Source organism: Dendrobates tinctorius, unplaced genomic scaffold (assembly GCF_039654945.1).
Source record: "Dendrobates tinctorius isolate UK_male_01 unplaced genomic scaffold, ASM3965494v1 ptg000143l, whole genome shotgun sequence".
In the NCBI taxonomy this organism is placed as follows: Eukaryota; Metazoa; Chordata; class Amphibia; order Anura; family Dendrobatidae; genus Dendrobates; species Dendrobates tinctorius.
Window position 1 is genome coordinate 38,896,469 of NW_027361810.1, and position 14,367 is coordinate 38,910,835.

General features: G+C 44.3%; 1 protein-coding gene across 2 annotated transcripts in view; it reads left to right on the forward strand.

Annotated features, from left to right (window-relative positions):
* XIRP2 (xin actin binding repeat containing 2) overlaps positions 1-10,971 on the forward strand; it is a 211,409-nt gene extending 200,438 nt beyond the window's left edge. For both annotated transcript variants that reach the window (XM_073545792.1, XM_073545793.1), the window contains exons 8-9: positions 8,503-8,636; positions 10,838-10,971. In XM_073545792.1, the coding sequence (XP_073401893.1) occupies positions 8,503-8,597 (95 nt within the window). In that variant the 3' untranslated portion in view covers positions 8,598-8,636; positions 10,838-10,971. The remainder of the gene's footprint in view (positions 1-8,502; positions 8,637-10,837) is intronic.
* Positions 10,972-14,367: the final 3,396 nt, after the last annotated feature.

Sequence of the window (14,367 nt, forward strand, 5' to 3'; positions counted from 1 at the left end):
AAATCCTCATGATCAGGCCAAGGTTATCTGTAAGAAGTGCGCAAAGACCTTTAGCCAAGGGAAAAATCTGAAAAATTTGAATACCAGTTGCATGCTTAGACATTTAACCAGCATGCACTTGCAAGCGTGGACACAACACCAAACCTCAAGTACCACATGTGCAACTGATCACAAAGAAGGTAGTCAGCAACGCTACATTGTTTCCCCCACTGTAAGCCCACTGGTTAGCACAGCAGCAAATGTTGAGGTGTCGTTGCAAGGCCACAGCAGTCAGGGAATCCCACTGTTATATCAACGAAAGACTGAATCTAGGCCATCAGAAAGAACACCAACTCCATCACCATCATCAACCCTCTCTCAGTCCGCCCTGTCCACCGCTACTTCCACCATATGCAGCTCTCAAGTCCAGCTCACCCTCCCAGACACTATGAGTAGGTCAAGAAAGTACTCAGTCTCTCATCCGCGTACACTGGGTTTGAACGCCCACATTGCCAAACTAATCTTGTTAGAGATGATGCCCTATCGGTTGGTGGAAAGCGCAGCTTTCCGCGAACTCATGGCCTATGCAGTACCATGCTATGACCTACCCAGTCGCCACTTCTTCTCTCGCAAAGCCATCCCAGCCCTCCACCATCATGTGAAAGACCGCATTGTCCATGCACTCAAGCAGTCAGTGAGTGGAAAGGTGCACCTCACAACTGATGCATGGTCCAGTCGGCATGGCCAGGGCCGTTACGTGTCCATCACTGTGCACTGGTTTAATGTGGTGGATGCAGGGTCCACAGGGGACAGTGGTGGTGGGACAGTGCTGCCTAGCCCACGGTATAGGAAACAGTTGGCTGTAGGCGTTCGACCCTCCTCCTCCTCCAGAAGCAAAAGCTCGTCCACAGAGCGGTCGTGCGAGCACTCCATCTGCAGCTGCCACTGTTGCACACGAGGTGTCCCCCTATCGAGCAGCTAGTGGAAAGCGTCAGCAGGCTGTGTTGCAGATGATGTGTTTGGGCGACAGACACACTGCCGAGGTGCTGGCCGAGTACTTTCAGCGACAAACTGAGTCATGGCTGGGCAGTGTACATCTTGAGGCAGGCAAGGTAGTTAGTGATAACGGCCGTAATTTTGTGGCAGCCATAGCCCTTTCAAAACTCAGCCACATACCTTGCTTGGCTCACACCTTGAACCTGGTGGTGCAGTGCTTCCTCAATAATTATCCGGAGTTAACAGCCCTGCTCCAGAAGGTGCGAAGACTGTGTGCGCACATCCGCCGGTCGCCTGTACACTCCATTCGCATGCAGAAGCTGCAGCGATTGCTCCACCTTCCCAACCACCACCTCATTATGGACATTGCAACAAGGTGAAACTCCACCCTGCACATGGTTGAGCGGCTGTGCGAGCAGAGGCAGGCCATAATGCATTTGTGGGAGGATACACGGCCAGGCACTTTGAGAGCAGACATGGAGTTGACAGGTGTGAAGTGGTCGAAGCTGAAACACCTCTGTAAAGTCCTTCAGTGTTTTGAGGAATGCACACGGCTGGTAAGCGCAGACGACGCCATCCTAAGCATGAGCATCCCACTTATGCGTCTGCTCATGCAAACTTTGACGCACCTTAAGGAGCAGGCGTCTGCAGCCAATGTTGACGAGGAGGAAGAGGTGGAGGGAATCCTTGATGACATTCAGCCATTGTCTGCTCAGGGACCTCTCCTGGACGAGGTGGAGAAAGAAGAGGAGGAGAATGATGATGGGGATGATTACTTAGGGGAGGAGGATGCATCTCGTGGGGCAAGTGAAAATGTTAGCGTGGCAAGGTCTGGTACAGGGTTTGTGCGTTACTGGAGGGATGTGGATTTGCCAGAAAGTGCTCCTCCACCCAGCACTCGCAGTGCACCATTGACACCGGGAACATTGGCCCACATGTCAGATTATGCCTTGCAGATCCTAAAAAGGGACCCACGCATTGCCAAAATGATGAACGATGATGACTACTGGTTGGCCAGCATCCTGGATCCACGCTATAAAGGCAAATTACAAAACATCATGCCACAGGAGAACCTTGACCTAATATTGGCTACTAAACAAGCAACTCTGGTTAACCGGTTGGTTGAGGCATTCCCAGCACACAGCAGCGGTGATGGTTCTCCACGAGCCGTACGGGCCGGGGGCAGCTTGGCAGAGGTGTCCGTAGTGCACACAGCAGAAGTGGCGTTGGAGACAGGGGTTTCATGACAATGTTGTGGACTGATTTTTCACGGACCGCTCACACAACTGGTAATACTGCATCGATGGAAAGTGACAGGAGACAGCAGTTGTCAACTATGGTTAACAACTACTTTTCCTCCCATATCGATGTTCTCCCGCACAGGTCATTCCCCTTTGACTATTGGGCCACCAAACTGGACACCTGGCCTGAATTGGGAAAATATGCCTTACAGGAGCTTGCTTGCCCAGCTGCAAGTGTGCTATCGGAAAGAGTCTTCAGTGCAGCTGGATCAATCCTGACAGAAAAAAGGACCCGTCTGTCAACCCAAAATGTGGATGATCTAACCTTCATTACAATGAACCATGCAAGGGTTTCCAAGGATTTTGTCCCACCTTCCCTTGATGACACATAGGTTGCCAGAAAAATGGCTTGCTTTGGTCCTCCTCCTATTCCGCGAACTTGACCTATTTCGCCTTTTGCAGCAGCTGAATGACCTACATCTACATATGGCACTTTGTAAACCTCCCTAAGTGGGCGCCCCCCCCATGGCAGGGGTAACCACCTAGCTCACAAAACCGTGCGAGTGCCGTTGCCCTGGACAGGTGGGTAGGCCGACTCTTGGGTGCGGGCACTGGCATAGGGTGCAATCAAGTGTCTCTGACAGTGGTGGTGCACACCCGCCGTCAGACACACCGCCATACTATGAGGGGCCCAGTGCCAGTACCGACGCCCACGAGTGTGCCCCCCTTGCTTGGGCAGGGCCCCAGCATTTGCAATGTTTACCTCTCCCTGCTCCTCCGCTGTGTAGTCTGGGCTGTCAAATCCTTCACTGGGACTGCCACTACAAATTGATTGAACTGAAAGATGATGGTTAAGATGTAGCTATGGCCTGTCCTGCTGGCCGGGCTCTAGCTCCAGATGATCAGTGGCTTCCATTTCTTATGGATGTCGACTCACAATTACATGCAGTGGTGGTTTATCATCAGCTTTCACAGTTTTCCTACTCACAAACGTGTGACATTCCGGCGCACATTTCAAAATGTGCCCTCTCATGCCAATCAAATAGAATCGCCTACGGCCTGCGGCTTCTGTCTTTTGCACTCCAAAGTTACGTGACAGATCATGATAGCCAGTGAGCACCATGTTTACATCGCTCCCTGTGATAAAAATTGGATTGAGATGAGTAACAGTGATGGAATCAACGAAAGTGCGATACAGCAAGACTTTATTCACAAAAAAATGTTTTCACTGTCTCAACACACAAATTAATTGAGGGTCAACATCGCCTATGAGAATTGTGACGGAAGTTTTTCCCGTGAATAATAATTATTGATTTCTGCAATCAATAGCCTTTATGTCACTAATTGTATGCATCTCATTTCCTATTGCGGAGAGGCTGGACTGTATTACTGAGACAGAAATATATATGAAGATTTAAAAATAACACCAAAAGTATATAGTTGTGTACGCCTCAAATGCATTTCCTTTTTTCCACTTTTTAGATTGCTGTGTAATCCATACTGAGAAAACGGAGATTTTACATGTTTAAACTATGCTATATATACCTGCTATCCAGTGATAAAGTACCCTTTCTCAACTTTGTACAATCTGGTCATATCCATACTGGGCCTGAGAACATCTGAGTCTGCCTCCTGACCTATAGACATATATTTTTAATGTGTAAACTAGGCTACATATATACGTGTTATCCGGTGAAACTGTACCCTTTATCAACTTTCTACAATGTTGTTGAATCCATACTGGGCCTGAGAACGGCTGCCGAGCTGTTAAGCAAGCTAAAGCACCTGTGGTTTGGACACGTAATTTTTTCAGAAATGACGGTTAGGCCTAACTCCGGAATTGCGGTTGACCTGAACTTACTGGGAAATCATCGTTCGCGGGGAATAATCTGAATCCCAGATCCCCATCACTAACGGAGTTCAGCAGGTTATCTGCACCTATAAGCGACAAAAGCTGATCCTTTCAGTGTAGCGTGCATGCAGCCCCGGACATGTACTGGAATGCTAGACCTGTTATTGCTCGATGTCACGTGCCACAGCCTCACGTATCCCTTTAGTGAGCTTGACGCGTACCGCGGGGCCATGCCGGAGTCTCGGTCGTTAATGGAATAAAGCTGAGAAATCGCTAGCACAACTACAAACGGACATACCACACCACACACAGAATCGACAAAGCTTGCAATCTGTCCATCTTTTCTGTAGCTTGTATGGTAGTGGTTTCCCGGGTGCAGTCCAATTAAGCCACAGGCTCCACTCCTGGTGGTGCCCTTTTGGACATTCCTTTAAGGTTCAGCTTTGCAATCATACTGCCCCCGGAAACCAAAAACTTTGCCTTTAGGGACGCTGTTTGGAGGTTCGTGGGAATAACGCCGCCCGATCAGCAGTCGGCATATGGGTCACCCTCCCAGGGCTGTGGGGTACTCGGTACCGGGCCGGTGTCAGTGGGATGTGTCACAGCAGCGGTGACCCGGACGGTGGCCCTGGGCGCCCATGTAAATGGCGTGGTATAATGGTAAAGAGTTTATATAGATAGTTTGACGCCACCTGTGGTGTTCGGCAACATAGATGTTAGGCCGACGCTGCATGCAGATCCTCTGGGACTGATGGTGTTGTGCAGCAAAGATGGTGAAGCTCCCCACAGGTGGAGCTGGAGTCCCAGGGAAGTGAAGATGTAGTGATGGGGGAAAGGCACAGGTGGTGTAGGTGCTGGTACCCAGATGTAGCGGTGCTGGAATAACTGTAGGACACCAGAGCGTGCAGTTCCAAAGCTTTACTCACAGTCTGTAGGTTACACAGATGCCTGCCTCCGTGCTGTGTCCTCCGGGTCAGGACCTCTGCCAACCTCCGGGACCAGAATGGAAAGCTCCCGTCCAACAATCTGCCAACATGTACCTTCCTGAACGTCTCCTTTCTAGCGCTTGTGGGGGAAGCACTCACAGGACCGTGGTTCACTGAAACGCCTCCTGTCTAACAGATGTTCCTCAGACTTTACTTGTATAGCAGACAGCTGTAGCCTTTTCCTTCTGCCTCGCACACGTTGATGCTGGGGCCTCCGAGCCTTAGTTGGGTACAGAGCATTTATAGCTGCTACTTCCCCCGGTTTCTGCTGCAGGAACATCAGTGTCCCTACAAACTCGGAGACTGGAATCCGGACCATGCGCTCCAGCTAGGAGTGAGCCTTAACTCTGCTCATCCTCCAGCTCCCCTTCTCACGTCCACACACTTCCCCTTCCCTGCACAGAGTGCCCTAACTTACCTCCTCCTGACCACAGAGAGCAGCTCCTAGGCAGTCAGTTTCAGAGGTCTCCCTGCTGGCCTGGAGTGGGAAATGTGTTGTGTGTTGGTTTCACTGCTAGAGAGATCCTTCGTTGCTTCCAAGCTTGACAACACACTCCCTAGGAGGAAGGCAATGCCACAGTGGCGACCGTACTCTTGGAGACGCCACAAGTGCACTGAGGCCCAGCCACTGCTGGATGATGCTGCTGGTACATTGACCCAGACCACTACATTCCCCTCGCACTCTACACAGCCAGAATCTGACCCAGAGGAAACTCAGGTTCCCCTTCCCGCATACTATACCACCTTACACGGTGACAAAGAGGAAGGTGCAGATGAAAGTGCAGGTTCCTTGAGCAGGTGGGGGGCATACTCATGGGCTATGGCACTGGCACAGGGCACCGCATAGTACGCAAAAGTGTCTCTGCCGGTGGGAGGGCCTAAACAGCCAAGTGCAGTGAGATGGAAGATGGGGACGACAAGGAGTTCAGAGTAGTGCAGGGATTCCCTAGCAAGGAGACTTATGTAATTGTTTTCAATGTTGGGACAGCAATTTTTGGGGAGCACTATACTCTGGTGAATGATATATGGGGCCCACCATACACTGGAGCATACCAAAGGTGGACATCAGACACTGGAGCAGCTTTTACAGGGCCCATTATACACTTGAGCAGTAGAAATGGGGCCCATTATATATGGAGCATTATTTGGGCCCATATGACAGTGGAGCTTCATCCATTGGGACCAACATATACTGTAGCATTATGTGGAGCTCATCATACGGTTTGAAACATTATATGGGAATAATGATTCCGTATGGAGAAATATATGGGCCTCTCTGTATAGCGCACTAAGCGCTGGCCATAATACTGTATGGAGTTATATACTGTCCGTTTTTGGAGGTATTGGAGAATTTAAAATGGATATCAGTCATGAGATGTAAGAAGTGAAGTATTTTTCATTGTACTATACTGCTATTTCTCTGCCGTATCAGAGCATCATGAGTTGTGGTATGTGTTAAAGGGGCGCTCTTTGGCCCTGGGCCACGAAAACCTGGAGCCAGCCCTCCCCCCCACAACTGTAGCCAAATAACCCCAATTTTTCAGTGTTTAACTAGTATTATGAAGTTAATTAAGGTTGACAAGCTTCAGTATCAAGAATTTATGCTTTTGGCATTCAAATGGGCACTGTTGGTGTGTTTCTTGTCCTCCTCTCACTGCCGACTTTAATTCTCCATTGACTTACATTGGGTTTCGTGTTTTGGGACGACCCCGACTTTTCCCTATAGTCGGCCGATTTTGCTCGACCCGACTTTTGGAAAAGTCGGGTTTCATGAAACGAAACTCGACCCTAAAAAAACAAAAGTTGCTCAACACTACAACTCAGTCCAGCCATTTCTGCATTTACAGGCTCTATTCTTTATATTGTAATGCATCCTGGATTAGTGCTTTCAGCATTTCCGTCCCAGTCGGCCGCAATGTAATAGACCCCACCTTGTAATGCAGTTAAGTGTCGGTCTCCCTCATCACACTTGTTATGATATACAGTAGGATATTCTATAGAGCTTTAATGTCCGAACAAATATAAATCACTGCCGTATCATTTTTCAGAAAAATCCGGCACATACTGCAACATCATTAGATTGTCCTAGAACAGCTGAAATGTGAAGTTATTGGAAGTGGCATCTAGATATTCACAAATAACGTTGTCTGACCTTCTTATAATGAACCCTGAGTCAATAGTCTCTGAGATGTCTTTCTTTATAGAATATATTTGTAACATAAAGTAACTGAGGTTTGGGGCAATTTCCTCTAATTATCATATAATATAGGAACAGATGTTGACTTCTTGTAGAATGATATAAAGGTACAACCTTGGAGAAGGCGTTATCTTCTGGTTTGTATAAAGAGGTATACATAGGCATGGGCATTTTGTTACTTACCGTCTATAAATGCTGTCCTTTAGGGTTCATTCACATTATCATATTATTGCTCCAAGTTATATGGAGCTGTTATATTTGATCATATCATACCTCAATATATTTATCAAAATGAAGCATGCCTTGTGCCATTTTTCTCTCCTAGCTTCTAGTGGAGAATAACTCTGTATAACGGAGAAGCTACACCCATCACACAGGCTCTGTGCATGCTTGGAGCTAAATAACATTTATCACCTATCCACAGGACAGATGAGCGAGGTATGTTTTCTGGGGGTCCGGCTGCTAAGACCCCACTATTACCAAGAATGAGAACCCCAAAGTCCCTTGTGTGAGTGGTGCTCTATTGATCATGTTCAACCACTACTACTTTAGAAGGTGAATGGAGCAATGGTTGCACATGCTCACCACTGCTCCATTCAAATAGGGAATTTTAGGACCCCAATCATCATGATTAATGGTAATCCCAGCAGCAATCAAACATTGACAGCTACCATGTGGACTGACAATATAAGTTTTTATGAAAATTTTCCCTATAGGTCCATTTCTTCATATTCCAATCTTATCCTAAGCACATCATATTTTTCTGATAGGCAAAAATGATGCAAAGATAATTATCAAGTGACTCTAAAGTTGATTGCTAGTTATCTTCCCACTCCATCACAGTAAGGCCGGGATCACACATGCGAGAAACTCGGATGAATCTCGCATCTTAATACCCGGCACTGCCGCCGGCACTCGGAAGTGGAGCGTGCGGCTGCGTGTACTTCTATTCAGCTGCACGCTCCGTTCCTGAGTGCTGGCGGCAGTGTCGGGTATTAAGATGCGAGACTCGTCCGAGTTTCTCGCATGTGTGATCCCGGCCTAAGGTGTAGAATTCATATATTGCAGTAGATGTCAGATTTAGGAAAGCCAATCTTGCTTCAAGTAAGAAAGTCTTAGAATTGCTTCTAAAATCTATAAGAACGATATTTGAACTGAAATAACAGCATGAAAATGAAAGAGAGAAATCTAGAGAATTTGATCTTTACAGTGAAGCTAAAAGAAAATCTCATGATTTTTTTGTTCTTTTAGAAAATGCTTCCTCAGGAAAAGGAAATGTGCAACGCTTGTCAAAAGAAGGTTTACCCAATGGAGTGCCTGGTGGCAGACAAGCAGACTTTTCATAAAAGCTGCTTTTGTTGCAACCACTGCAGAAGTAAATTAAGGTGAGTAAAAACGGGACACAATAACATTCCTGTACATGACTTTAGTTTCCTCTAAAATGAAGGATTGCATTCCAAGTCCCTTACACGAAAGGGAATTCTTTTTTTCATTTTGTTTTCCGCCACCAAATATATATATGCCTTTATCCAGCTAATGTGCCCTGGGCTACTTCATGGTATTGCGAAAACCCAAGGAACATACATGAGAAGACAATAGCTTTTGACCTAGCCACAAAAATATGATAATTGTTTGATCATGGGTGCCCAGCTAATGAGATTTGAAGGCCCAAAATGCCTCCTGTGAATGAAGCATTAGTAAACATGTGCGACCACCATGAGTGGAATAGTGTTCACACTTGTTCATTACCACTTCTTTTACAAAGGAATCTTATCATTGTAGGCATCTCATGAGACCTAAACAATGGCCTAATTATTAATATTTCCCCATTGTTATTGTGTAAAAGAGGGCACAATTGTATAGTAATAAAACTGCACAAATCCCAATTAGTCTTAAGTTTTAATATTCTACAGGGTCACTAAGTGGGAGTAGATTCATTATGCTGAAGAAGACTATATATATAGTTCCAATTGTCCAATGGGACTCATGATGGAAGATGGAGGATGTAGAAAGGGGGCCAAGAGTAGAGATGAGCGAATTTGTTCAGATTCGGTTCCGAATTCGATCGGATTCGAATATTGTTTTTGTAATATTCGTCAAACACAGCCGAACGTCATTAGAGTCAATGGGAGTAGAAATTACTGAATATGTTCAGAACGGAACATAAGGCAAACATTCGGCATGAATAGTGTTCGAATGAGGCAAGAATATGTCAAAAGATGTGGAGACAAAATCCAAACAAATTTGCTCATCTCTAGCCAAGAGGCCATAAGCTTTCATTTGTATTGGGCAAGACCTGGAAAATGTGCACACAGTGAGGCATTTTTATCAATATTGTCTAATTTTTAGAAATTTAGACTAAACAGTCTAAACATTTGCCAATTTATGAAAGTAGTTCATGCTGGTTGATACATCTTTCTATTTTTAAGAGTGCCTAGTCTACGTTTACACCACCTATTAGTTGACTTACTTTTGTGCCAGAAATAGGCACCACAATTGGGTCATTTTTGGCACATTGTATCCCACATTAAGCTGTGCTTTTTTCAGCAAGGCCATTCCCCTAAGTTAGATAAGTGTCCAAAACGCATCATAAACATAGAGTAAGTCATGAAAGACAGTTTCTTTGGCAAAAATTACACCAGAATTTTGGTGCAATTAGCTTGATAATATGCCCTAATATATTTACATTTTTAAAGCTTAATTGTGTAAGCCACAGTTTGAGATCCCCTACACACATCACATATAAGTCCCTTCTAAAATCAAGTCTAAGCCTCTGCACAAAAATGCAAAATCTTAAATTATTTTTCAAGCCTACTTGTAAAAGAAGTTGTATAGATGAAAGTAGCTTTTATTGGTGATGTGGAAGTCCTGTTGTGTCTCTGCAATAGTTTGCAAATAAAGTCCGTGGAGCCTCATTTAAGAGTCTCAAACACGGGACTAGCCAGATCTTCCTCCAGGGAAGGACCCAGCCAAGGGGTGGCTCCTTTTGGAAACCACCATTACAATTGAGCGCCTTTGACGGCTGCCGCAGTGTTTTCTTTGACTGGTCTCCCTGAGGTCAGTGATTGTTTCGTGATGTTGGTGTACTAGGCATTGCTCGCACCTAGCCAGATTCCTACTCCACACTGATGAGGGGCAACACCCCGAAACAGCTGTCTGTGGATGAATACCTAGCCTTGGTATTTCCCTTGTCATATCTGTAAACTCGTAAAGAGCTGGATATTGACTTAAAGGGCCACTTAATATGGTGGTAATGGTGGTTTCCGAATGGAGCCACCACTTGGCTGGGTCCTTCCCTGGAGGAAGATCTGGCTAGTCCCGTGTTTGAGACTCTTAAATGAGGCTCCACGGACTTCATTTGCATATTCGCATTTCCCAGGGAGCATTGCACCTAGGATTTCACTGATTGAGCGCCTTTGCCGGCTGCCGCAGTGTTTTCTTTGACTGGTCTCCCTGAGGTCAGTGATTGTTTCATGATGTCTGCAATAGTTTGAGCTCAGATCTAATTTCCGTGACTGATTAGATAATTTTTATTGGTTTCACATGTATGACATTTTACAGTTTTTCCCAACTCTTTTCCCCACAGTTTAGGAAATTATGCATCTCTCCATGGACATATATACTGCAAGCCCCACTTTAAACAACTCTTTAAATCTAAAGGAAATTATGATGAAGGCTTTGGATACAAACCTCACAAAGAACGCTGGAATCCAAAATCAAAATCTGCGGACGGTGAATCTCGAGCAGAAAGACAAGGCACAAGTAAATCCTTGGTTAAGGAGTCAAATACAGCTAGTAACCCTCAAGGTTTAATCCAAAATGAAGAAACCAGTAGTTCAGATAATGTCAATTTGAAGATGTCCAGTGAAAGACGGAAGCTCAGTGTAACATGGCCTCCTTCAGAGGAAAGCTCTAGACAAAGTTCCATGGTTGAGAAAGTTATTCTAAGCAAACCAAAATGGCCTCCAGAGGATGATATGAAGCAAGTAGATGTGGTAAGACCTCCACCTGAAGGAGGTGAACAGGGTAAATCTGAAAGTGAAAAACCGGTTAATATTTTTAGGGAAGGGAAGGATGTTGTACAAGATGGTATCAGTGAGGTTCAAAGCTTCTATGGGGACAAGAAAGGACTTTCTAGAACGGGTGTGGGAAGTTTGGATAAAGAAACATTTAAAAATGTAGATGGTCTCATAAAGGTCACGAAAATTGATGGAGATGAGGAGCAAAACCATGTAAACCCCAACAGTAACAACAACAACAATAATAATAACAATAGTTGCAATACTTCTAACACAGACCATTGGCTAAAGGTGCCCCAGATGTACCCAAACCCTATCAACAAATCTGAACTACAATTCGATAGCCAAGAGTTTTGTCTTAGCAGCAGTTATTCTACAGATAATTTAACTAGGAAAATCCAAAAATACAATAGAGGTGACTTGAGTTCACTGGATAATACTCTTTATATTTCTGAAGAAACTTTCTGCCGAGATCCTGTTACAAATGAGACTGTGGAATCAGAGAAAAGTGAAGCTGAAATATCACATCTCTGTTATACATTTCAGAAGAAAGAAATGACAGAAGCAATTGTTCTGCATGGCTTGTCAACACAGTCTCCCGCTCTTCAAAAGCCTAATGCATGTGGTTTGCAGGGCAGAGGCATAAATGAGCCATGTGTTATAGGTAGAGAGCCAATTCTACAAAGTACTTTCCGCACAGGTTTGAAAGGAACAAGAGTGAAAGACAGTGATGCATGTCTCGAAGACATCGAATACAGTGTTACAGCCCTAAAACCAATGTTCCAGGACATTGATTGAAAAAATATAAATCCTTCTAGGTAGTGTTCTGAGAAATGAAAGAGTCTTCTATATAGATGAATGTAGACAGTTTTTATAAAATATTACATGCACATTGTATAGATGTTTTTGAAAGTCTTATTTTTTATTTTTGTCCAAGAGGAAGGATTTGTTTCCCAAAAAGTCTCATCTCTGGTTCTGCTTATGTTGATCTTCACTCAGGGGCGTAGCTGTTAGGAGTATAGAGCACCCATACCCTATTGTCCAATGGCCCATCTGCCTCATAGTTTTATAAATTATGTAAAATACTATTTACCTGCTTTGAAGGTACATATTTTATAATGAGGCCCAAAAACTTCAATTTATATCTCTGTCGCTGCTACAAGTCAGTGAAAAGATTAAAGGAAATCTGTCAGTTGGTGGCTTAGGAGACTTGATCCTATTGATAGAATTCTTTTAACAGAATATATTCTTTTTTTTTAGAAGAATACAGTTAAAGGGGTTAGAAAAAAAAATTATATTTAAAGCTGAGTTGAAATACCAGACTCAGTCTGTATATAAGAGAAGTCTGATTTATTTTTTTCTAATTCAGGACAGTCCCTTTAATCCGTATGGGTAAACAGTTATATTCTTTGGAGAGATTTAAAAAAAAATTGACAAATTTGAAACATTTTGAGCCTATTGATGATATAATATAAATTGACAATGCTTTATGTTTTGTTTTTGTCTGTTTTTGTTTTTCCGATCACTATAAGCACCTGGTGTGCCTAAAAGATTGAAAGGCAGTAGAATGTGTTTTTAATCGTGAAATATGGGACATAATATTTTCACTTGTTCATTTGGATGATATTAAGAGTTGAATATTTATTTAATTTTTTTTTTCTTTTGTATACAAAATCAATTGCGTGAAAGAAAGATTGTAACTGAAGACGGAAAGGGAAATACTTTGATCTAGAATAATCTTACTTGTTCAAAACGTCTGAGACCTTTCTAACATATTATGACACTTAAGCGGAAGTTTCTTGTAAAATGTTTTGTATAAACGGTTGGTTTATGGTGGAACTATCAAATACTAGGAAAAAAAGGTGTAAAAGTAAATTAAAATTACACATAAATAACAGTGGGTCAGGAACCTACAAACTGGTAGCTTAGAGTATGACGAGTGAAGAGATGGCTAAATTACATTTATAGTTTCTGGCAATTTAGACATTTCTGCTAAATGTCAGGTGTGTAGAATTTCTTTCCAGATAATGGGTCTTGTCAGTGGAAATCTATATTTAGTGACTTGAAAAATATGAAAAATACAAAATACATTACGTGTGCTGTCAGATTTGGGGCTGGTAAAGCTATTTTATTAGTATTACACACTTTTTTTTTACTTAAAGTGTGTTTTTATTTTTAAATCATATCCAATTGTAACCCATGAATGGATTTCATCACTTAGAGATATAGTTCTTTGGCTCCTTTGAAGGAGGTTATCCAAAGTCAGACTTTAAAAAAAAGGAAAAGTTAAACAGGTGAAAATAGCTGCAGTGGTCTGTGGTGCAGGGGGCTCTGCCGACATTTTGTGAAAGCCCGGAGCCCCCCCTCGCATATCCATTACTGCGATGCGGTGGCCTCTGGGAAAATGGCCGCTGGGGCGATGCATGCTCAGATTGAGATCTCGGCTGCCGGATCTTGTCTCCTGAGATCTCAGGACAAGATCTTGTTGCAGAGTTCTCAATCGGAGCATGCGCCATCCCCGGCGGCCATTTTCCCAGAGGCCACCGCATCGCAGTAATGGATGTGTGGAGGGCTCCGGGAAAATAGCCACCTTGGGTGGCGCATGGTCAGACTGAGATCTCAGCAATGAGATCTCGGGTGCTGAGATCTCATTGCCCAAGATCTCGATCTGAGCATGCACTGCCCTGCGGCGGCTATTTTCCCAGAGACAATGGATATGTGGGGGTCTCTGGGCTTTCACAAAATGTCGGCGGAGGCCCCCCGCACCACAGAGCACCGCAGCCATTTTCACCCGCAGTGGTGCACATTGGAACACCCTCTCATCCCAGCCTGCGGCAACATGCCATCCTTTCCTTCTCCAGCAGAGACCCTGGGACCCTGCTCCACCAACGCTGGTAAGGTATATCCGCATTATAAGACGCACCCCCATTTCCCCCAAATTTTGGGGGAAAAAAAGCATCTTATAATCCGAAAAAAAAGGTCTTTAACGTAACCAGAACATCTACAATTTGTAGCAAAACTTGAACAGGTCTAAGGATTCACGGGACGGACATGATGGTGATTTTTTTTAGTTCTTAAGATGGTCACTGTCATTCTA